The 26142-nt window shown below is 42.7% G+C and overlaps 1 protein-coding gene across 3 annotated transcripts in view; it reads left to right on the forward strand.

Annotated features, from left to right (window-relative positions):
• The window catches only part of MTFR1 (mitochondrial fission regulator 1), a 75206-nt gene that overhangs the window by 27160 nt on the left and 21904 nt on the right, over nt 1-26142 (forward strand). For all 3 annotated transcript variants that reach the window (XM_088469332.1, XM_088469333.1, XM_088469334.1), the window contains 4 exons: nt 8046-8191; nt 10628-10726; nt 19865-19977; nt 20578-20813. In XM_088469332.1, the coding sequence (XP_088325458.1) occupies nt 8126-8191; nt 10628-10726; nt 19865-19977; nt 20578-20813 (514 nt within the window). In that variant the 5' untranslated portion in view covers nt 8046-8125. The remainder of the gene's footprint in view (nt 1-8045; nt 8192-10627; nt 10727-19864; nt 19978-20577; nt 20814-26142) is intronic.

The following is a 26142-nucleotide window of genomic DNA, read 5'->3' on the forward strand; positions in this document are numbered from 1 at the left end:
ACTATACAACTTGTTGTGAAGTGCGGTGGTCACATACAACTCCGGGTCACACACTCAGTATGTCTGACAGTGAGCATGATTTCCCCATTCTGCCTCAGTGTACTGTATGCAACGTACCATTGGCAGAGGGTGATGGTAACTGTGATGGATTATGTAAGGTGTGTCTGCGGTTGGCACGGCCGATTTCTGTCACTACACCTGTGCAGGAGCTACCTAGGCCTTGTTTTGCTGCGGCACTTACTATCCTGGTGGGCCAGTTAACGACAACCCCTGCGTGTCCCCAGATGGGGGTCTCTCAGCAGTCTATGGTGTCGTCCCCTATGCAGGGGTTTCCTAAACAGTTAATCGTACCTCAGAGTTTCCCGTTGTCGCCCCCTCAGGTCATCCATGAACCTGCGTGGGCTAATTCACTGTCTACCTCAGTACAACAGCTGTCAGAGGTGTTACAGGGGTAGTCGTCTGTGCGGGCGCAGAAGCGTCTGCTGCAACCTCATCAAGATCAGGATGCTGTGACGACAGATGATGGCTCATACGTGCGGTGCGCACGGCCTTGGTAATTGAGCATGGCGCTCCTCCTGTAGCTAAATCAAAATATGCCTTTTTCAAGGATATTAAAAGTGATACTACAGTGTTTCCCCTATCTGATCAGCTAGTGGATCATTTAGAGGAGGCGTGGAAAACGCCGGGTAAGCGTTACCAGCCCCCTAGACGGTTTGCGGTGGCATACCCTTTTGCAGATAATTATTTAGCAAAATGTAATAACCCGCCACAAGTGAATTTACACATCTAGTAAAGAGTGCTACGTTGCCTATGCCCTCTATGTCCTCCTTAAAGAATCCAACGGATCGATGGGTAGAAATATTCCCTTGCAGGAGGCGTGTCCAGGCCGGCTTTGGCCGTGTGCTGGGTGGCAAGAGCTATGGAGCACTGGGCTGATACCTTGGAGGCATCCCTGGACCCAGACTCGTCACCTGAACAGGTGGAGTTGGTGGGTAATTTAAGGGAGTCAGCTACCTACATTAATGAGGCAGCTTTAGATATGGGCCTCATGGCGCCCAAGATCTCCTCTGCAGCAGTGGCGGCTCGTCGTATCCTGTGGCTGCGTTGTTGGAAGGCGGATGCTGATTCCAAAAAGGGCCTATATAACACAGAACAGACCCAGGGTACAGTCCTTTCGTAGGAGGACTGCCACCAAGAAACCTGCAAAGCCCAGGACGCAGGCCTGGAGTACCAGACGTCCGATGACAAACCTTCGGCCTTACGGGGCGGGCCTCTCTTTGGGGGACCTCAAAGTGGGGGGCAGACTTCTGAAATTCGCCCAAAAAGCTGGTGTCTGGCCACTTCAGACACATGGGTCGGAGAAGTGGTCTCTCAGGGGTACGCCCTCTCCTTCCGCAGGAGGCCTCCCCGCCAGTTTTTCACCACGGGCCTTCCGTCCAATCAGGGCAAGGCCCAGGAACTCAAGAAGGTAATGCACTCGATACTCCAGAATGGAGTTATAGTGCCAGTTCCTTTGTCTCAGAAGGGATTGGGGTATTACTTCAATCTTTTTCTGGTGCAGAAACCCAATGGGTCCTACCAGCCAATACTCAACCTCAAATCCCTCAACAAATTTCTGAGGGTTCCTCGGTTCAGGATGGAGACCCTGAGTTCCATTATTTTAGCAGTGGAACCTGGGGATTTCATGGTGTCGCTGGATATTCAGGATGCTTACCTGCATATCCCTATTGTCCCAGCACACCAGTGCTTCCTCAGATTTGCAGCGGTCAAGGACCACTTCCAGTTTCAGGCTCTGCCCTTCGGTTTGGCTACAGCACCTCGGGTGTTCACCAAAGTTATGGCCGCTCACCTGCGGTTGCAGGGAGTCTGCCTGTTACCTTATCTGGATGATCTCCTGTTACTGGTGGAGTCCTCAGAGAAACTTCAGCACCATCTGCAACTAACAGTCTCTGTATTGCAGTCTCGCGGCTGGCTGATAAATTGGAAGAAGTCCTCCCTGGTACCACCTCAGAGGATGCTCCATCTAGGAGCTCTGTTGGATTCCCAACATCAGAGGATCTTGGTGACGGGAGAAAAGATCTCTGCGTTACAGGCAAAGGTCCGTCTTTGCCTACAGAGTCGCCGGGTGTCTATTCACTTGGCAATGAGGTTACTGGGACCCATGGTATCCATGTTCGACATGGTGGAGGTTGCCCAGTTTTACTCTAGACCTCTGAAGAAGCTGATCCTCTCCAGATGAAATGGGACGACCCAAAGGATAAAGACACAGACTATGGTGCTTTCCCCGGAGGTGCGGTTATCTCTGGCCTGGTGGCTACAGACGGTTCACCTGAACAAGGGGCGCCCCTTTTGGATCGCAGACTGGGCCCTTCTGACGACGAATGCCAGTCTCCGGGGCTGAGGTGCGGTGATGGGTCCACACTTCTTTCAGGGAAGGTGGACATCGGTAGAAGCTGCTCTTCCAATAAACATATTGGAACTGCAGACAGTATTCAAGGCTCTCCAGCAAGCAAGACAGGTCTTACAGGGAAAACCTTTGCAGGTACAGTCGGACAACGCCACCACGGTGGCATACATAAACCGCCAAGGAGGGACTCGCAGTCAGGCGGCTATGACAGAGGTGTCCCGCATTCTAGTATGGGCGGAAAAGCATCTCACCGCAATATCAGCAGTGTTCATACCAGGAGTTCTCCACTGGGAAGCAGACTTTCTCAGCAGTCAAGACGTGCATCCAGGAGATTGGTCTCTTCACCAGGAAGTGTGTCAGCTACTGGTGAACAAGTGAGGCCTTCCAGAGATAGATCTCCATGGCCTCATGACACGACAACAAACTGCCGATGTTCGGGTCAAGAACAAGAGACCGAAAGGCTTGTCTAGTGGCTGCTCTGGCGGTCAAGTGGACCTTCAAGTATGCGTACCTCTTCCCTCCGTTCTCCCTTCTTCCTTGAGTGATACGCAAATTCATGCAAGAAGGCGGAATGCTACTGCTGATTGATCCAGCGTGGCCCAGGCGGCACTGGTACACGGATGTTCAGGGTCTCTCAGTGGACACTCCGCTGTTGTTGCCTCAACGTCAGGACCTACTGTCTCAGGGTCCTTGCCTTCATCCGGACCTGAGTCGGCTGTCTTTGACGGCGGGACTATTGAGTCTGCCCTCTGAGGTCCAGAAGTTTCTCCAGCTCTGTGGTCAACACCATGCTGAGAGCTTGGGAAGCCTTCATCTGCCAACATCTACCATAGAGTGTGGTGGGCTTTCTTCCATGTGGTGTCGCACTAGAGGTTATGCTCCTCAGGTGTTCAGATTGTCCAGGGTTCTGGCCTTCCTACAGGCGGGTTTAGACCAGGGTCTTCGCCTAGCTTCCCTGAAGGTACAGGTGTCTGCACTTTCAGTGTGGTTTCATCGTAGGATTGTTATGCTTCCTGATGTCCGCACCTTTATGCAAGGGGTGCTTCTTATTCAGCCTCCCTTTGTTCCACCGGTGGCACCATGGGATCTGGCTGTGGTCTTGAAGACTCTTCAAGGACCACCATTTGAACCACTGGGCTCAGTGGATTTGAAATGGCTACCCATTCAGACTGTATTCCTTCTGCCTATTGCTTCGGCCAGAAGGGTTTCAGAATTGGGAGCTCTCTCTAATGCAGACCTCCATTTCTAATTTTTCATAGACACAGGGTTGTGCTGCGCACTCGTCCTGGGTTTCTTCCAAAGGTGGTATCTAGTTTCCATATCAACGAGGTAATTATTGTACCATAGTTTACTTCACTGGACCTTTCAGTTGGTGAGGCCACCTTGGCTGTGGTGCGGGCTTTGAAAATCTATGTGGACCGCACTTCTGTCTATAGGAAGTCAGACTCTTTGTTTGTCCTTTATGGCTTCCATAAAAGAGGTTGGCCTGCCACTAAACAAACATTGGCAGGATGGATTCGACTGGCTATCTCTGAAGCTTTTGCTCATGAGGGCCTTTCTGTTCCATCTTCTGTTAAGGCTCATTTCACTAGGTCTGTGGGTCCTTCGTGGGCAGCTCGATGTGGCGCCTCAGCTGTTGAGCTTTGCAAGGCGGCCACGTGGTCTTCTGTCCATACTTTCGTACGGTATTATGCTTTTGATAACTTCGCCTCTCAGGATGCTTCCTTCGGGCGACGGATTCTCCTCTCCGCACAGGAGCGTCCCCACCCTTGAAGGATACTGCTCTGGGACATCCCCAAGGTATCCTGTGGATACCCTATGGACCCTGATGTAGAAAATATGAGATATGGTAAGAACTTACCTTTGTTATCTCTATTTATACGAAGTCCATAGGGTTCCACAGGACTCCCGCCCTGTCGTACCTGTACTGCAGATGGGCTGTGGTTCTGGTCACCGGTTTTTCTGTCTCCCTCTGGTGAGAATGTGATTCTTGTGTGTTCCAGACTTTCTTCTCTCTCTCTTTATCCTCCTCCGGCCTATGGCTTGTGACGAAACTGAGTGCCTGAGGCTCGGGGACGGGGTATAGGAGAGGGACCCCAGTGCATCCTCGGAGGATGGTGAAGTTTTTAACTCTGTGGTGCCTGGATGTCTGCCGCCATCGCCTATACCCCAAGGTATCCTGTGGAACCCTATGGACTTCGTAGAAATAGAGATAACAAAGGTAAGTTCTTACCATATATCACATTCTTAGTCAGAATATGCAGGGTCCTACCTTTCCCAAACCTACTGACTGCCAAATTATCTTTGTTCTTTAGCAGTTAAAACTAATATTAATAAATATATATATATATATATATATATATATATATATATAATATAAAATCTCTCTATCTCTCCTTCGGGCAGTGGTTCCCAAACTTTTTTTGAATCATGGTATCCTAGAGTATCAGCATTTTTTCCACGGCACCCCTAAGCCAAAAGTTTCTTATTGACAAGTTTAGCAAAATGTATTCAAATAAGTCAATTGACTTTACCTATTATTCTTAAGGCCCCCATACATCAGCAATCAGAAGACCACAATTGAACAATTTGAAGTTTTAGTTTAGGATTTCCCATTCTGCAATCTGCGCCATACATTACAGATCTGTTTCAGTGATTTGCAGATCGATTGCAGCAAACACAGATCTGCCAATCTTGAAAGGCCCATCATTTTACTAGTAACGGTCTGCAAATCTGCTGATCATGTCCATACACTAGCAATCTACAGCCCCAATCCATCTGTGACATCCAACATGCTGGACAATCTAATTTAACAATTCCAATCACTTTATGGTTCTAATCTGCGATCTGTGAAGCCCATACATTGCAGATTTTTATACACATTCGATTGCAAATTGCAGAATTGCCACAATCGATTGCTGATGTATGGGGGCCTTAAGGCTCAGTTATGTGGTGGTGGACAGAGTTGTATTTTTTTTGTCCACATATGTTATGATTGGTGTCTCCAACATGTAATATTGACTATCAATATTTTGATTTGGTTCTGGACCACCATCCCATGGCTCCCTTGCAAGTACCCTGAGGCACCCGAGGGTGTCACAGCACCCAGTTTGGGAACTACTGCCTTAAGCCCCGTACACACTAGATGATATTTTGAACGATTTGGCCAATTCCGACATATCAGAATGACAAATCGTCAAGTGTGTACGCACTATGCTCGTTACTGCAGCGCCGTCCATCGCATCTTCAGTTCGCCCCTACATGCAGCTCAATCTGACAATCTCATTAACGATTTCCCACAAATCGTGCAGTGTGTACGCTCTACCAGACGACCAGGAAAAATGTTAACATTATATACTTAACGAACCACCAATTGATGCAAGATATATTTTTCGGTCGTTTGGGAGATTGTGAAAGACTGCACAGTGTGTATGCACTAGATCAGTGGTTCTCAAACTTGGTCATCAGGACCCCACACAGTTCACGTTTTTCAGGTCACCCAGAAAGTGCGCAGGTGTATTCATTACTCACTGACACATTTTAAAAGAGCCACAGGTGGAGATAATTATTTCATTTGTGATTCTGTGAGGAGACCCGCAAAACATGCACTGTTTGGAGTCCTGAGGACCGAGTTTGAGAACCAGTGCGCTAGATAGTTTGTTCGGGAATCCAAGGGAAATCTAGACGACTATTGCATCGTTTGCACGACGTCTAGTGTGTACCCAGCATAAGGCATTGTTTTAGTATTGTGGTGCTATTCTGTTCACAGTGTAAGAAATGCCTTTTAGACCATCGGTATGCAATAATGAGCTTCAGTTCACCTAGTTGTATAAAACGCATGTTTGTTACTATTTTTTCTTATTCCCTCTTTTGAGCACACTTAAGCTGCGTACACACTTAAAAGATATATCTGCAGATGATGTTGTTCATACACACTGAACAACCATCATCTGGCCTCGGGTCACGCTGGCAGGGGGTTGCGTAGTGCCCCCTTCCCCACGGCCTCTGCAGCAATTGTACGTGTGGTGATGCCCACCTGTACACACAGCACAATGAGCAGATATATCTGCCATCGGCTGTGCAGCACAGCTGACGCGATATGTCTGTGAATCACATAGTTCAGACATATCGCTGGTCACACTGGCTGACGTACACGCAATATATATTGGCCCATCAATTGATAGGCCAATATATCTGCCAGTGTGTACCCTGCATTAGGTGCAGATTCCATTGATTGTTATGATGGCGTTTATACACCGACAAAGGCACCCATCTCTGTCCATACATTGTGCATTTTACCTCACACCCCCATAGGGATGCACAGGAAAATGCAATGATTTTGATTATCATACGTACGGATGGTGTGCATTGTGCTGTTACATGCTATGTTACATCACATTTAATTAAATTGACCTCTTAAACTTTTGTGATTAATGGTTCTTCCTAAAACAATCTATTGTCCATTTCTGCAACTTATTGGGCCGTATTCAATTTGGAAGCGAAAAGTCAGTGCTGAACTTTTCGCTCCACATCGCAGCTTTTCCTGGGATAAAGTATCGGGCGCGTGCCCGCTTTATCCCCGTATTCAATTACGAAGCAGCGAAAATGGGAGCCAGCGGAAAGGTATCGCAAAAAATTTGGGAATTTTCGGGAAATGTCCCTGGGTCCCCCCTAAAGATGTCTAGAAATGGGGGTTCACTATAGGTTTTTTTTTTTTTTTAAATAATTTGTTCCATCAAATTTGGGGTACATGAAAATGGGTGCAAGCATATTTTAAAGTCCCTAAAATGATTTTTAAAAATTCTTCAAAAATGCACCTGCTGCTACCCCGGCAATGAAGAAAACACCTGCTGCATATAAGGGAACCCCTCTGGAAGTAATTTGGCTTTTTTATAAGTGTGTTCTATACATTTTTTTTATTTATTTTTTTCACCCCAAATTTCAAGGTCATTTTTTGGGGTGTCCCGAATTCTTTTTTTTTTTTTTTTTTTTTTTTTTGACACATCCTTTTTAGGGGACATTCCCAGAGGTGCAGGCTATTTTATTTTTATTTATTTTTTAAGCCTCCACCCCTAAACCCCAATTCTGCACATTTTTTCGCCACCAAAAGCCTGGTGAAAACTTATCCCTGTTTTTTAACATTGACTTTTCGCAGCAGCGACAAGTCAGTGTAATTGAATACGGGGATAATTGAAATAGGCGAAAATGACATCATCGTCGATTCCGACATTTCGCCTCAAATTGAATACGACACATTGTCTACTTTCGATGAGACACTTGCTCTTTAAATGGGCGTTTCTGATTGGCTGAGTGTGGATTCTCTGCTAAAGCTGATAGAGGCGTTCCTGATTGCTTGTGCCTATATTATAGAATATTATGAGTGTATTTTAGCAATTTTTTTTTTTATCCTCTTCAGACACTGGAGGGAGTATGATACCTTCCGGATATTATTTATTTTATTTTAGTGAACCCAAATGTGTGTAAGGCACCTGGATGAATTGATCCTAAAAATACTGCCTGCTTTGCAAGACTTTTTTCCATTCATTAAATTGTACTTGGTGCTCTCAGCAGCATTACTTCCTTTGTCACCTCTCCTTATAGGGCAGACAGATTTAACTGTGTATGTTTATCATTACAGCGTGACTATGGAACAGCAGCCTCTCTCCAGATCCAAACTGTTTATACAGTGCTCTTTGTGGTGAGATTTTATGGTATCCGATGCTGAGCTGGTTTTTACGTCTTATTAGGATGGTTCTGCAACAAGTAACCTACAACATGGAATCGGTGAGTTTGACTTTTATCTTTATATTACTAGATGACTTACCCATGACTGCTGTGCTGAATGCAGTCTGTTTTTCCAGTTACTGATTTTTGGAATTTTCAAAGTTATGGCCCGTACACACAAGTCGATGAGACAGCGATCAGATATGATAAATACCCTCCCCTACTTATACCATCATGTACTCCTATCTCACCAGTTGGCACCTAACACTGAGTTGCTGACACCCTGCTGCTTGTATTATGCAGCTTTGCCTATAAACCATGTCCCTGTCCTGCATTGTTTTGTGCTGCTAATAACTGTTTTTCTTGTGTGCTCATTTATGTACTGTGTAAGGCGCTGTGGAACCTTTGTAGCGCCATATAAATAAAGGATAATAAATTGCAGTGACTGGGTGACTTTTGTATAAAGAAAAATCTATTCACCCCTGAATATGACGCTGCTGGTCAGTGCATCATCTGGTAAATAAATGAGGGATAGTTTCTTTTTTTGCTTTGTTACAGAACATTTTGTCATCAGTCTGCATTTAAAGTACAAATAAAAATATCTAATTTAGTTATTCAAATAATATAAAATTAGTTACAGTAGTAACTTCTCACTTCACAACTCTGTGTCTACAGTAACTTTCACCCTTAGGAGTGGTCAGTATGATATTCTATACCCACTGAAACTGCCCTCACAAAAGTCAGCAATGACCTCCTTGCTGCTAAATCCAAGGGCTACTACTCTCTGCTCATTCTCCTTGACCTCTCTGCTGCTTTCAACACTGTGGACCACAATCATCTGCTGCAAATCCTTCACTCCCTTGGTCTACGTGACACTGCTCTCTCCTGGCTATCCTCCTACCTCTCTGGCTGATCCTTCTCTGTATCATCTCATGACTCCTTTCTCCCCCACAGCCTCTTACAGTAGGTGTTCCCCAAGGTTCTGTTCTTGGACCTCTCCTTTTCTCACTCTGTACGTCCTCACTAGGTGAACTCATCAGCTCTTTTGACCTCCAATATCATCTCTATGCTGATGATACTCAGATCTACCTTTCCACCCCTGACCTCTCCCTCTCTCTCCTCACTCGTGTCTCTGCTATCTCTTCCTGGATGTCCCAGCATTTTCTTAAACTTAATATGTCTAAGACTGAGCTAATAATTTTCCCACCTCTCAACATAACCACACTTCCCACCATTTCTTTATCAATTGATGGCACAACTATCTCCCCTAACCCAAAGTGTGCTGTTTTGGAGTTAACCTGGACTCCTCCCTCTCCTTCAAACCACATATACAGAATCTCTCACAGTCCTGTCATTTTCATCTCAAATATATTTCCAAGATTAGACCACTTCTCACCCAGGATGCCACTAAAACCCTCATACACTCATTGGTCAACTCCAGATTGGACTACTGTAACCTCTTCTTCTTATCTCGCCTCCCCAAATCCCTTCTCTCCCCTCTCCAGTCTGTCCTCAATGCTGCTGCTCGGCTCATCCAAAACGCTCTGCATCTGCCTCCCCTCTCCTACCAGCTCTCCACAGGCTCCCCTTCCCTTTCAGAACCCAATTTAAGGTTCTCACACTCACTTACAAAGCCCTCAGCCATTCCTCTCCCATTTACATCTCGGATCTCATCTCCCTTCACTCTCCTGTCCGCCCTCTTCGTTCAACAAATGCACGCCGCCTTTCATGCCAATTGATTACTTCCTCCCACTCCTGCCTCCAAGATTTTGCCTGTGCTGCTCCCCACCTTTGGAACTCTCTCCCGCTTCCCATCAGACTCTCAACCTCTCTTCAATCCTTCAAATGGACTCTCAAGACCTACTATTTCATCAAAGCCTTCCAGCTCTCATCTTAACTTGCTGCTACATACTCCTTCCTCCCTGCCTACCCCATCTGTATCACACCTGTTTGTCTGTCCCTCCCCTTTAGATTGTAAGCTCTTATGAGCAGGGCCCTCTACCCTCTTGTGCTTCTACTTACTCTACTTTCATCTACTTTTTACTCTCTACTGGGGCACCTAACACTTGGTTGCTTTGCATTGTTGCTTATCTGGGTGTTATGGTCACAAATGTAGCAATGTATATTATCCATGTCCTGTATTGTATTGTATTGTATTGTACTGTACTGTAAGTCACTGTAAATCAACCTGTTTATGTACTTTGTAAGGCGCTGCGGAACACTTGTGGCGCCATTTAAATAAATGATAATATACTTTAAAGGTATTCTAAATATTAACTGCTTATGCTGTTACTATTCTATTTTGTAATTTTGCAAAACTCAAAGCTCCCCACCAGGTCGTCCTAATTCCTCTGTAATCATCTATGCTGCAGGTCACCTGTAATGGTAATTGTGTTTTAGTGGAAATTGTCAGAGAAGATCATAAATGAATGACACTATTTCTGAAATCATCTGTACTCTTTGTAAAATTTAAAATACAATTTTTACTTTGTTCAGGTATTTGGGTCAGGAAAACCATATGGATCATCTCGCAGTATAGTCCGAAAAATAGGATCTCATCTTCCCATTATCCAGTCACCAAGAGTTCATTTTCAGGTATGACTCTTTACCTTTCAGAATAGGCAGGATTTATTTTAAAGGGGGTTTCATATGGGACTACAGATGTGTCCACATCTAGCCTCCTTGTGCATTAAACAATCCTTCTAGTCGGGCTATGCCTTGGCGTGACTCTGTAGCATCTTTTCATGCGACTTTTTACCTTCAAATGCGTTTTGTTCACACATTGATGCAATAGAACGCACAGGCAGCTTCTGCTGATTAAATCGTTATGCGGCATGCCTATATTCTGTGTGTGACTGCGGGTGTATCTGCATGCGAAATGCTACGTTACGGTGTTACAGCCGCTGACATTGTAACGTAGCATTTCTCCTGCAGATACAGCTGCACACAGAATATTGGCATGCTGCATATCCTTTTAAACAGCAGAAGCTGCTTGTGCGTTCTATTACTACTGTGAAAATAAGACACATTTGAAGGTAAAAAGTCACATGAAAAGATGCTCTGCGCTACCGAGTCACATGGCTTTCACACATTTGTGACGCAACATGTAGCGCACAGAGGATAGATGTATGTGGACACATCTGTACCTCCCTGCACTGCAGGTCTGTGCATAGTTTTCATCAGTAAAGTGTATGTATTTACTCAGAGATTAGTGATTTATACCTGTGTTACTGAAGGAACCTGAGGGTGGAAAACTTCTGTAATAGCCATGTGCTGATGGTGATTTCATCCCATATGCTGTGCATTAGATTAGGCTGCACAGCACATTAAAGTAATTTAACTCTATTTTTAAATAGACTTTTATTATGTGTTGTGTTTAAAAAAAAAAAAATCAAATGTAGCCATTGTTTGGTCCTGAAACAATATACATAACCATGCATCCTACCTATTCACTAATACAGAGGTTCCCAAACGCTTCCATTACAGTCCAGGTTTTAAGGATATCCATGCTTAAACACAGGTGACTTAATTAGTACCTTAGTCAATTTACTTTAACCATCTTTTACACAAGTATTGGTGTCCTTGAAATCTGGACTGAAATGGTGGAGTTTGGGAAACGTTGCACTAATACATTATGAAATCACAAAGGCACTATTGCAGCCTATAAAGTACTAAATTAGTGACATTACAAAGGCACTATTGCAGCCTATAAAGTACTAAATTAGTGACTTCACAAAGGCACTATTGCAGCCTATAAAGTACTAAATTAGTGACTTCACAAAGGCACTATTGCAGCCTATAAAGTACTAAATTAGTGACATCACAAAGGCACTATTGCAGCCTATACAGTAGTATTTAGTGACATCACAAAGGCGCTTCTTCTTCCTATACAGTAGTACATTAGTGACCTCACAGAGGCACTATTGCTTGACTGTACAGTAGTAGTTACTGACATCACAGAGGCACTATTGCCTGGCTATACAGTAGTACATTAGTGACATCACAGAGGCACTATTGCCTGACTATACAGTAGTAATTACTGACATCACAGAGGCACTATTGCCTGACTATACAGTAGTACATTAGTGACATCACAGAGGCACTATTGCCTGACTATACAGTAGTAACTACTGACATCACAGAGGCAGTCACAGAGGAACTATTGCCTAACTACACAGTTGTAATTACTGACATTACAGAGGCACTATTGCCTGACTATACAGTAGTACATTAGTGACATCACAGAGGCAGTCACAGAGGCACTATTGTCTGACTATACAGTAGTAATTACTGACATCACCGAGGCACTATTGCCTGACTATACAGTAGTACATTAGTGACATCACAGAGGCACTATTGCCTGACTATACAGTAGTACATTAGTGACATCACAGAGGCACTATTGCCTGACTATACAGTAGTACATTAGTGACATCAGAGGCACTATTGCCTGACTATACAGTAGTAACTACTGACATTAGAGGCACTATTGCCTGACTATACAGTAGTAACTACTGACATTACAGAGGCACTATTGCCTGACTATACAGTAGTACATTAGTGACATCACAGAGGCACTATTGCCTGACTATACAGTAGTAACTACTGACATTACAGAGGCAGTCACAGAGGCACTATTGTCTGACTATACAGTAGTAACTACTGACATTACAGAGGCACTATTGCCTGACTATACAGTAGTACATTAGTGACATCACAGAGGCACTATTGCCTGACTATACAGTAGTACATTAGTGACATCAGAGGCACTATTGCCTGACTATACAGTAGTAACTACTGACATCACAGAGGCAGTCACAGAGGAACTATTGCCTAACTACACAGTTGTAATTACTGACATCACAGAGGCAGTATTGCCTGACTATACAGTAGTAACTACTGACATCACAGAGGCAGTCACAGAGGCACTATTGCCTGACTATACAGTAGTAATTACTGACATCACCGAGGCACTATTGCCTGACTATACAGTAGTAACTACTGACATTAGAGGCACTATTGCCTGACTATACAGTAGTACATTAGTGACATCAGAGGCACTATTGCCTGACTATACAGTAGTACATTAGTGACATCACAGAGGCACTATTGCCTGACTATACAGTAGTAACTACTGACATTACAGAGGCAGTCACAGAGGCACTATTGTCTGACTATACAGTAGTAACTACTGACATTACAGAGGCACTATTGCCTGACTATACAGTAGTAACTACTGACATTACAGAGGCAGTCACAGAGGCACTATTGTCTGACTATACAGTAGTAATTACTGACATCACAGAGGCACTATTGCCTGACTATACAGTAGTACATTAGTGACATCAGAGGCACTATTGCCTGACTATACAGTAGTAACTACTGACATTAGAGGCACTATTGCCTGACTATACAGTAGTAACTACTGACATTACAGAGGCACTATTGCCTGACTATACAGTAGTACATTAGTGACATCACAGAGGCACTATTGCCTGACTATACAGTAGTACATTAGTGACATCACAGAGGCACTATTGCCTGACTATACAGTAGTAACTACTGACATTACAGAGGCAGTTACAGAGGCACTATTGTCTGACTATACAGTAGTAACTACTGACATTACAGAGGCACTATTGCCTGACTATACAGTAGTACATTAGTGACATCACAGAGGCACTATTGCCTGACTATACAGTAGTAATTACTGACATCACAGAGGCACTATTGCCTGACTATACAGTAGTAATTACTGACATCACAGAGGCACTATTGCCTGACTATACAGTAGTAACTACTGACATTAGAGGCACTATTGCCTGACTATACAGTAGTAACTACTGACATTACAGAGGCAGTCACAGAGGCACTATTGTCTGACTATACAGTAGTAATTACTGACATCACCGAGGCACTATTGCCTGACTATACAGTAGTAACTACTGACATCACAGAGGCACTATTGCCTGACTATACAGTAGTAATTACTGACATCAGAGGCAGTATTGCCTGACTATACAGTAGTAACTACTGACATCACAGAGGCACTATTGCCTGACTATACAGTAGTACATTAGTGACATCACAGAGGCACTATTGCCTGACTATACAGTAGTAGTTACTGACATCACAGAGGCACTATTGCCTGACTATACAGTAGTACATTAGTGACATCACAGAGGCACTATTGCCTGACTATAGAGTAGTAACTACTGACATTACAGAGGCAGTCACAGAGGCACTATTGTCTGACTATACAGTAGTAATTACTGACATCACCGAGGCACTATTGCCTGACTATACAGTAGTAACTACTGACATTAGAGGCACTATTGCCTGACTATACAGTAGTACATTAGTGACATCAGAGGTACTATTGCCTGACTATACAGTAGTAATTACTGACATCACAGAGGCACTATTGCCTGACTATACAGTAGTAACTACTGACATTAGAGGCACTATTGCCTGACTATACAGTAGTATATACTGACATCACAGAGGCACTATTGCCTGACTATAGAGTAGTATATACTGACATCACAGAGGCAGTATTGCCTGACTATACAGTAGTAACTACTGACATCACAGAGGCAGTCACAGAGGCACTATTGCCTGACTATACAGTAGTAATTACTGACATCACAGAGGCACTATTACCTGACTATAGTAATTACTGACATCACAGAGGCACTATTACCTGACTATAGTAATTACTGACATCACAGAGGCACTATTGCCTGACTATACAGTAGTATATAATGACATCACAGAGGCACTATTGCCTGACTATACAGTAGTATATACTGACATCACAGAGGCACTATTGCCTGACTATACAGTAGTATATACTGACATCAGAGGTGCTATTGCCTGACTATACAGTAGTAGTTACTGACATCACAGAGGCACTATTGCCTGACTATACAGTAGTACATTAGTGACATCACAGAGGCACTATTGCCTGACTATAGAGTAGTAACTACTGACATTACAGAGGCAGTCACAGAGGCACTATTGTCTGACTATACAGTAGTAATTACTGACATCACCGAGGCACTATTGCCTGACTATACAGTAGTACATTAGTGACATCACAGAGGCACTATTGCCTGACTATACAGTAGTAATTACTGACATCACAGAGGCACTATTGCCTGACTATACAGTAGTATATAATGACATCACAGAGGCACTATTGCCTGACTATACAGTAGTATATACTGACATCACAGAGGCACTATTGCCTGACTATACAGTAGTACATTAGTGACATCACAGAGGCACTATTGTCTGACTATACAGTAGTAACTACTGACATCACAGAGGCACTATTGCCTGACTATACAGTAGTATATAATGACATCACAGAGGCACTATTGCCTGACTATACAGTAGTATATACTGACATCACAGAGGCACTATTGCCTGACTATACAGTAGTAACTACTGACATCACAGAGGTGCTAATACTACCTATACAGTTGTAATTACTGACATCACAGAGGCACTATTGCTTAACTATACAGCAGTAACTACTGACATCACAGAGGTGGTAATACTACCTATACAGTAGTGCTACTAACTTACCAGAGGTACTATTGCTGCCAATTCAATAGTACTACTGACATCACAGAGGTACTATTGCTGCCTATGTAAAAGTAATTGCTGACATCATATAAGCACTATTGCTGCCTATACAGTAGTAATTTCTGATATCATACAAGCACCATTGCTGCCTATACTGAAGTTAATAGTGAGATCATAGAAGCACTATTGCTGCCTACACAGAAATAAATGCTGACATCACTGACCCACTATTGCTGCCTATAGAGAAGTAATTGCAGACATCAGAGGCACTATTGCTGCCTATAGAGAAGTAATTGCAGACATCAGAGGCACTATTGCTGCCTATAGAGAAGTAATTGCAGACATCAGAGGCACTATTGCTGCCTATAGAGAAGTAATTGCAGACATCAGAGGCACTATTGCTGCCTATAGAGAAGTAATTGCAGACATCAGAGGCACTATTGCTGCCTATAGAGAACAAATTGCTGACCTCATAGAAGCTCTGTTGCTGACATGATAGAGCCACAATTGCTAAATATAGCAAATAAAGATAGGGAGCACATTTGTTGCTACCAGAGTTGATAGTAAAACATCTTATTTAGTTTATCATTAAGTTGGTTGCACACACTTTGCATTTTGTTAATTGATAAAAGTAAACGATTAACACTTCTATTTTTGAGAGCATTCTAACTTTGCAGCATTTTTTCCACACCGGCCTAAACTTTTTGCGCAGTACAGTATATCATTGTTTCTCTAGCTCCACCCACAGTTCCTAAACCTTTTTTTCCCAAAAATAGCCCTGTACAGAAGTAAGTACGTTTAGAGGGATAGATGCTCATTTTCAGGGTTATTTCATCCTGAAAACCTGCTGCTTCCTTTGTGTGTAGGTTATGGGAAATCCCTGAATTTGAAATTGATAATGTTGAGGTTTAATAAAGTAATTGTTTTATGTGAGCCCGGTAGAGCTGGTGCGTAGGTGATGGAAGAATCTTAAGAACGGTGCTTTCTTACTTGGACTGTTCTAGAAACTAAAGGGAGGGTGGGAGCAATGCAAGTACTGTACTCAGGCAGTAGCGTCCCAACAATTAGACCTTTGTTCTGTTTGCATCTTTAATGCTGATCCTAAAACAGTGAGAATTTGTTCTATGCAGGCATTACAATTGTAATGTTTAGTAAATAGCTTGTAAGTTGATGTCACACCTTGTTTCTATATGTGTTACACGCTGCATCAAATGTCCTTTTTTTCAATAAACATTGGGAAATTCCAAGTGAAAAAATGACTGTATAATCAATTATCTTCATGTTAAGGTGAAATAGTACCTTTCTAGGACTCTGGTTCCAAAAATATGCTGTAGCCAATTAGAATCCATTAGTTGTGATCAGTCTGGTGGCTTACCTTCACACCGATCAGCGTCCCTGGTAATTCAAGTCTGAGCTGTGTTTAGTCACAAAGTTGAATGGGACAAACTGGGTGTGGTGCTCGATAGTATTTTAGGTTCCTTAAACATAAATAAATTCATAGTTTATGGACTCTGCAGTATCGATCAGTCTTCATATATTACCATTATTGTGATGCTCGCTATAAAATAACTTGTGCATGTAAAATGAATATTCTTGCTTCTGTGCGATTGTTTGACAGTTGTCCTCTAAAATCTCTTTTCAACTGCTACATGTTTTCTATGAAGGAGCAAGCATCAGAACCGTCATAGGTCAGCGCACATCCTGGACTTCTGCATGTTCTGACTCTGTTTTCTTGCATGACTGTCTGTTTATGGCAAGGGTCACATACTAAATATATGTATAGTCTATTTAATTAATTAAAATAAGTAATATTCTGCATAGACTGATTAAACTGAATCTTGAGGATTTCAGAGCTATCTCTTTGGTTACACCCAGAGAAACCAGTGTTTCCAATGCCATAGCAACCAAGCTTCAGGAAACCCCATAGCAGAGCAATATATATACCCATTTTCTGCACATATTCCTGGCTGATTTGCTGCATATTAAGTCCCCGCCTACATTTAGCTACACTTAGGGCCATATTCACTTAGGTGCGAAAAGCCGGGTTTGGTGAAAAGCATTTGCAGGTGCACTTTTTGCGCACAATTGCCGAAGTGTTTGCTTGTGCGAAAACTCTATAGGCAGAAACCGGCGAAAAGTTTTCCCCATCTCAGAGCAGGTGATAAAATGTGCAATTTTTGGCTAAAAATGTTGGGACTTGGGCCCTGATTTAGAGCCGGACGCTTTGACCAGAGCGCTCGCTCTGAATCAGGGCCGTCCTATTTAAATTTGGAGCGGCCTTTTGGATGCTCGCATAGCTGTGGGTTACCACCCACCGCTTATGCGAGCGTCCATGATGATGGTCGCGATGGTCAAGACCATCGCGACCATCGGGCTTGCGACGAGACCCTGCGGTAGGGTCTCGGTGACCGCAAGCCCTGGAGTGATTTTGGCTCTTATCAGAACCAAAATCATTCCCACTGACATCACTACTGATGTCAGTGGGGCCGGCCCCAGACGGTAGGCGTTCCCATGGGAACGCCTCCGTCTGAAAGCCACGCCCCGGCACGCCCACCAAAGGAGGCGTGCTGTCAATCACCATCGACAGCACGCTCCCTTTGGTGCGAGACCCGGAGCGACAGCTTGGCTGTCGCTATGCGGGTCTCGCGCATGCGCACGACGGAGCTCCCTCCGTCGTGCGCATGCGCATTTGGGTACCATCGACCCGCTTGCGAGCGTCCTGCCCTCGCAAGCGGGTCTGAATGAGATCTTTGGTTCAGAACTCTTTGTACACCCCTAATGAGTAATTAGGCAAAAATAATTTTTAAATTAGCTTAATTAATAGTGACATGTAATTTTTGGCGTGAAAATATGTTAGAAAATGGGTTTAAAGATCTAGGTCAGGTATTTGGGGGCTGTATGGATGGGACAGGTGGTATTAGGATTGCAGGTGGCTGCAGCAGGTGTATTTTTAATATTTTTTAAAACTGCACTTTATAGACCCAAAAATATACTGGCAGCCATTTTAATGTACCCCAAATTTAACTACAGCAATTATTTTTTTTTCCAAAAAAATAGCTTTTTATAATTTTTCCACACTCAATTTAAGAACCCCAAATACTTTTATTAGGGCTATTAATACACTTCTATATATTGATTTCCAATGTCAGTTAGGCTTTTTATGGGATACAGACTGATTTCTCAAACACGTGCTGTACTTTTTGCTAGTTTCGCCATGCACAATTATCGCACATATGCGTTTTCATGTGTGTTGTAATTGGATAGGGCAAAAAGCAGGAGCGAGCATTTTGGAGATACGCGAAAAGATTGCATCAAAACTGGCGATTGGGGCGAAAACATTGCCCTGCAAACGCTTTTCACCAAACGCGAGTTTTCGCACCTAATGGAAAACGGCCCTTAGTAGTAATGTAGACGTTGAGTGATATAGCAATGAGCAAGCTCCTAATGTCATATCTCTGAAGATGTATTCATTTCTATTTACTTTTTCTTAGTTTTGATTCTATGCTATGATTGTTACCAGAAATTAATTATACTGTTTAGGTCCAGTTAAACACTGGTTAGCGACACGTTTTCTCGTGCAGTTAACATTATAACTTTTTGCCTGCATGCCTCTAATGTAATCAGTGTGCTTGTGTCATAAGTTCTGTTGTACACGTTGCTCATACACGTGTCCACATACATCATGCTTCCTTGTGCATTAATCACCCCCTCTAGTTGCGCCATGCCAGGGCATGACTGTAGCGCCGAACGTCTTTTCGTGCAACTTTTTATATTCAAATGTGTCTAATGGACAGCCGCTGACACTGTAACATAGCATTTCGCATGCAGATACACCTGCAGTCACACACAGAACATAAGCATGCCACAGAAGCTGCTGGTGGTGGGTCCTATTCGCATCACTTAGAATTAGACTCATTTGAAGGTAAGAAATAGCATGAAAAAGACGCTCTGCGCTACCGAGTTGCATGGCGCTCACGTGTTATGTAAAACTGGACTTGTAGCTCACGGAGGTAAGTTATATGTGGACACATCTGTACATGGTGGTGCTGTACACATTGCATTCATACACAGGAGTACTTTATGTAATATCTTTAGTTCATATACATTAATATTGAAAATCTCATTCTGAATTTCTTTTAGTTTGTCCCATATCCTGTTGCACTAAATGCTAGCAATACAAATGGAGCGGTAGCCTCTTTAGCCGATGTAGGATGGATTGCTGATGAGGAGGGAGAAGTTTTTGCAAGATTCCGGTAAGTTTGGAAATAAGACAAAAAAACAACCTGAAACATTCCAGTTACTGTGATTGGTGCTTTAAAAAGATACATTTCTCCTTCAGCAGTTAAGGGGCACTAGGAGACAGGACATGGATGATAATATGATACCCCTCCCCCTTCTTCTGTTTCCCTGCTTCCTAGTTATTTTTCCAGTGCCATGCATGAGATTTTGGGCTAGGGCAGGGGTCTTCAACCTTAGCCCTCCAGCTGCTGTGAAATTACACATCCCAGCATGCACTGCCATAGTTTTAGCATGCTGTTATATCAAAAAGGTGGCAGTGCATGCTAGGATGTGTAGTTCCACAGCAGCTGGAGGGCCAAGGTTGAAGACCCCTGGCCTATGGCTTTTTCCCTCTTGTTAACATAGATTTATTTATTTGTCTTTTCACATACTAGTTGAAGGACAGCTCCAGGTGTCCAATGGAGTGTATTTTTTTGGCCACTCCCTACTTGCATCCACTTCAATCTCAGGAGCCCGCCACTTTTGCCTCTGTACCTGACTTGTGTGTAGTTGGAGTAATTATGTATCATGTGTATATCATATCAATCTTCACTAACATTGGAAAAATCTTGCAGGACACAGCATCCTTTACAACACAACCTATCAGTAGATGATGAGGTGGCACATTTTGACGGTCCATTAAGGAGACAAGTATCATTGCCGGTTCTGCAGAAGGAGGGGCCAGAAGCCAAACCTGCAGCCAATGAAGAAGCTCTGCAAAAGATTAGTGCATTGGAAAACGAACTTGCCAGCTTGAGAGCCCAGATAGCCAAAATTGTTATTCTCCAAGAGCAGCAGAATGTGACTGCAGGTATTTAAAAACAGATTTAGTATACAAGCATGCTTCTGGATCAGTGGATGTAGATTTCTTAAGGCTAGTGGTATGCCCTCTGGAACACGGTGCTACACTGCTTGCAATAGTCTATAAGTGCAAAGTTCCTGGCACACTAATGCCAGTTTGTTCTGTAATCTCAGAGTTACAGATGTGTCTTCATACATCTAGCCTCCTTGCGCGTTAAACAGCCCTTCTAATCGCGCCATGCAGTGCCATGACTCGGTAGCGCTGAGCTTCTTTTTGTGCACATTTTTACCTTCAAATGTGTCTTTTTCATACAGTATGTGAATAGCTAGTAAGAGCAGCTTCTGCTGGTTAAAATGATATGCAGCATGTCTATGTTGTGTGTGTGACTGCGGGTGCATGTGAAATGTTACATTACAGTGTTACAGCCGCTGGCACTGTAACGTAGCATTTCACATGCAGATACACCCGTAGCATGCAGATACACCCGCAGATGCACAGAGAACATAGGCATGCCACATATCATTTCAATCAGCAGAAGCTACTTGTGCTAACTATTCACATCGCTGTGTGAAAAAGACGCATTTGAAGGTAAAAAGTCACACGAAAGACGCTCGGCGCTACCGAGGCATACGGAGCTCCAGCATTGTGTGGCGCGACTTGTAGCGCATGGAGGATAGATGTATGTGGACACAAAGTCCCATCTGTCACCAACCAAAGACCAACTTCAGTTTGCAGTCATTTTAGTTAAAGTATTTTTTTTTGTCCAAACTGAATTTCTTTTCACCCTTTTAGTCTATTTTGTGAAAAAAAAAAATTCTAAGCCAATCCTTAACTCATTGGTTATGCTGGGTACACACAAGGGCGATATATCGTGTGTGTGTGTCGGCTGGTGTGTACAATATGTCTGTAAACAGCGGAATTCACAGACCTATGGCGTCTATGTATGGGTGGTCAGCTTGCTGTAGAGGCCGCTGGTGACTGACAGCTCAACTGGATGGTCACATGTGAATGCCTGCCCAGTTGTGATGTCGGTCTCGACACATTGGGCTGACGAGTGGTTAGTGTGTATGTACTTACCAGCCATCAGGACGGCGAACCGGACAGAAGGCCGATCCTTAGACACTAAGAGGAAGATGTATCAAACCTTGGAGAGCAATAAAGTGGAGAGAGATACCAACCAGTCAGCTTCCTGTTAGTTTACAGGCTGTGTTTAAAAAATAACAAGTACATACTAGTGCTCTTACAGTCCACCTGATTAAATAATGCGTCAGTAGCCAAGCAACAAGTAGGGGATGTCTGTGTCCCAACACAAAGGGCCTGATTTAGCATGGATCTTTATTGCGATCGCAGCTCCCTAACCACACGGAGGTCTTTTGCGAAAATATGCTAATCAGTGCAATAGCATAGCCGTCACACTGCCAGCATAGAGACGCCCACTACCGCTATCTCACATCTGTAATACCTTGCAGTCCTGCGTATACATGGGGAACATCGAGTAACATCGGTCCCTGGCTTACAATTTCAGCAGGTCTGACCAGCCACAGAACGCAGTGAGTACACAAGCTGCGTATACCGTCTCTGGCTAAATTATGCACGCCGAGGAAACGGCGTTCAAATGGACAGACACGCCTGCGTTTCTCTGACCACTCCACCATCACCACTCCCAAACTCTCACAGCCTATCACTCACTCTGCGATGGCTTTTATTCTGCTTGAGTGATCGCAATGCTAACTCACGCGCACTGCGCTGCATACTCATGCACAGTGCACACCATCGATCGATCTGTGTACAGGTTGAGTCTCCCATATCCAAAATGCTTGAGACTAGGGGTATTTTGGATAACGGAATATTCCATATTCTAGAATAATTGCATATCATAATGACATATCTTGGGAATGGGACCCCAATATACACACAGAATGCATTTATGTGTTATATACACATTATACACACAGCCTGCAGGTAATTTTATACAATATTTTCAATCGTTTTGTGGCTCAAGCAAAGTTTGTGTACATACATGAAATAAATTTGTTTAATTTACACCCTATACACAGAGCCTGAAGGTAATTTTATACAATATTTGTAATTTGTGCCTTAGACAAAGTTTGTGTACATTGAACCATCAAAAATCAAAGGTTTTATTATCTCAGTCATGCCAAAATTATTCTGTATTTCTGAATATTTGGATATGGGAGACTACACTGTTGCAGTTGTGAATCATTCTGAGTCAGGCCCAAAGTACACAAAGAAAATATATTTGGCGGCGCTTGCACATTAGATCACACAGTTCACATAAACATATAGACAAATAATTTATTTAACATAAACCTATATCACTTCCCGGGAGTGTAAAACACTTTAAAGATACAGTTAATAAATTACCTAAATAAATTACATTCAAATAAACTCCCTACAAGGGTATGAGAGAATTACATAACATTTTTCTTTTCTTTGTTATATCCAGTAAGTGCAATGTGCAAAGAAATGTATCAACTGACAATTGGATACAGTAACTTATAAACACAGTTTCTGTGAAAAGTAACTTTAGTATCGGAAAATCTGCTTCGTATTATGCATCACAGTAGCAATAGCTTGCCTTAGAGCGTATTATGAATCACAGTAGCAATAGCTTGCCTTAGAGCGTATTATGAATCACAGTAGCAATAACTTGCCTTAGAGCGTATTATGAATCACAGTAGTAATAGCTTGCCTTAGAGCGTATTATGAATCACAGTAGCAATAGCTTGCCTTAGAGCGTATTATGCATCACAGTAGTAATAACTTGCCTTAGAGCGTATTATGAATCACAGTAGCAATAACTTGCCTTAGAGCGTATTATGAATCACAGTAGCAATAGCTTGCCTTAGAGCGTATTATGCATCACAGTAGCAATAACTTGCCTTAGAGCGTATTATGAATCACAGTAGCAATAGCTTGCCTTAGAGCGTATTATGAATCACAGTAGTAATAACTTGCCTTAGAGCGTATTATGAATCACAGTAGCAATAGCTTGCCTTAGAGCGTATTATGAATCACAGTAGCAATAGCTTGCCTTAGAGCGTATTATGAATCACAGTAGTAATAACTTGCCTTAGAGCGTATTATGAATCACAGTAGTAATAGCTTGCCTTAGAGCGTATTATGCATCACAGTAGCAATAACTTGCCTTAGAGCGTATTATGAATCACAGTAGCAATAACTTGCCTTAGAGCGTATTATGAATCACAGTAGTAATAACTTGCCTTAGAGCGTATTATGAATCACAGTAGCAATAACTTGCCTTAGAGCGTATTATGAATCACAGTAGTAATAACTTGCCTTAGAGCGTATTATGAATCACAGTAGTAATAGCTTGCCTTAGAGCGTATTATGAATCACAGTAGCAATAGCTTGCCTTAGAGCGTATTATGCATCACAGTAGCAATAACTTGCCTTAGAGCGTATTATGCATCACAGTAGTAATAACTTGCCTTAGAGCGTATTATGAATCACAGTAGCAGTAACTTGCCTTAGAGCGTATTATGAATCACAGTAGTAATAACTTGCCTTAGAGCGTATTATGAATCACAGTAGTAATAGCTTGCCTTAGAGCGTATTATGAATCACAGTAGTAATAGCTTGCCTTAGAGCGTATTATGAATCACAGTAGCAATAACTTGCCTTAGAGCGTATTATGCATCACAGTAGCAATAACTTGCCTTAGAGCGTATTATGCATCACAGTAGCAATAACTTGCCTTAGAGCGTATTATGAATCACAGTAGCAATAACTTGCCTTAGAGCGTATTATGAATCACAGTAGTAATAACTTGCCTTAGAGCGTATTATGAATCACAGTAGTAATAGCTTGCCTTAGAGCGTATTATGAATCACAGTAGTAATAACTTGCCTTAGAGCGTATTATGAATCACAGTAGCAATAGCTTGCCTTAGAGCGTATTATGCATCACAGTAGCAATAACTTGCCTTAGAGCGTATTATGCATCACAGTAGTAATAACTTGCCTTAGAGCGTATTATGAATCACAGTAGCAATAACTTGCCTTAGAGCGTATTATGAATCACAGTAGTAATAACTTGCCTTAGAGCGTATTATGAATCACAGTAGCAATAGCTTGCCTTAGAGCGTATTATGCATCACAGTAGCAATAACTTGCCTTAGAGCGTATTATGCATCACAGTAGCAATAACTTGCCTTAGAGCGTATTATGCATCACAGTAGCAATAACTTGCCTTAGAGCGTATTATGAATCACAGTAGCAATAACTTGCCTTAGAGCGTATTATGAATCACAGTAGCAATAGCTTGCCTTAGAGCGTATTATGAATCACAGTAGTAATAGCTTGCCTTAGAGCGTATTATGAATCACAGTAGCAATAGCTTGCCTTAGAGCGTATTATGCATCACAGTAGCAATAACTTGCCTTAGAGCGTATTATGCATCACAGTAGTAATAACTTGCCTTAGAGCGTATTATGAATCACAGTAGCAGTAACTTGCCTTAGAGCGTATTATGAATCACAGTAGTAATAGCTTGCCTTAGAGCGTATTATGCATCACAGTAGTAATAGCTTGCCTTAGAGCGTATTATGAATCACAGTAGTAATAACTTGCCTTAGAGCGTATTATGAATCACAGTAGTAATAGCTTGCCTTAGAGCGTATTATGAATCACAGTAGTAATAGCTTGCCTTAGAGCGTATTATGAATCACAGTAGCAATAGCTTGCCTTAGAGCGTATTATGCATCACAGTAGCAATAACTTGCCTTAGAGCGTATTATGAATCACAGTAGCAGTAACTTGCCTTAGAGCGTATTATGCATCACAGTAGTAATAACTTGCCTTAGAGCGTATTATGAATCACAGTAGCAGTAACTTGCCTTAGAGCGTATTATGAATCACAGTAGTAATAACTTGCCTTAGAGCGTATTATGAATCACAGTAGCAATAGCTTGCCTTAGAGCGTATTATGAATCACAGTAGCAATAACTTGCCTTAGAGCGTATTATGCATCACAGTAGCAATAACTTGCCTTAGAGCGTATTATGCATCACAGTAGCAATAACTTGCCTTAGAGCGTATTATGCATCACAGTAGCAATAACTTGCCTTAGAGCGTATTATGAATCACAGTAGCAATAGCTTGCCTTAGAGCGTATTATGCATCACAGTAGCAATAACTTGCCTTAGAGCGTATTATGAATCACAGTAGCAATAACTTGCCTTAGAGCGTATTATGAATCACAGTAGCAATAGCTTGCCTTAGAGCGTATTATGAATCACAGTAGTAATAGCTTGCCTTAGAGCGTATTATGAATCACAGTAGCAATAGCTTGCCTT

This window comes from Taudactylus pleione, unplaced genomic scaffold (assembly GCF_031769625.1).
Source record: "Taudactylus pleione unplaced genomic scaffold, aTauple2 ptg000090l, whole genome shotgun sequence".
In the NCBI taxonomy this organism is placed as follows: domain Eukaryota; kingdom Metazoa; phylum Chordata; class Amphibia; order Anura; family Myobatrachidae; genus Taudactylus; species Taudactylus pleione.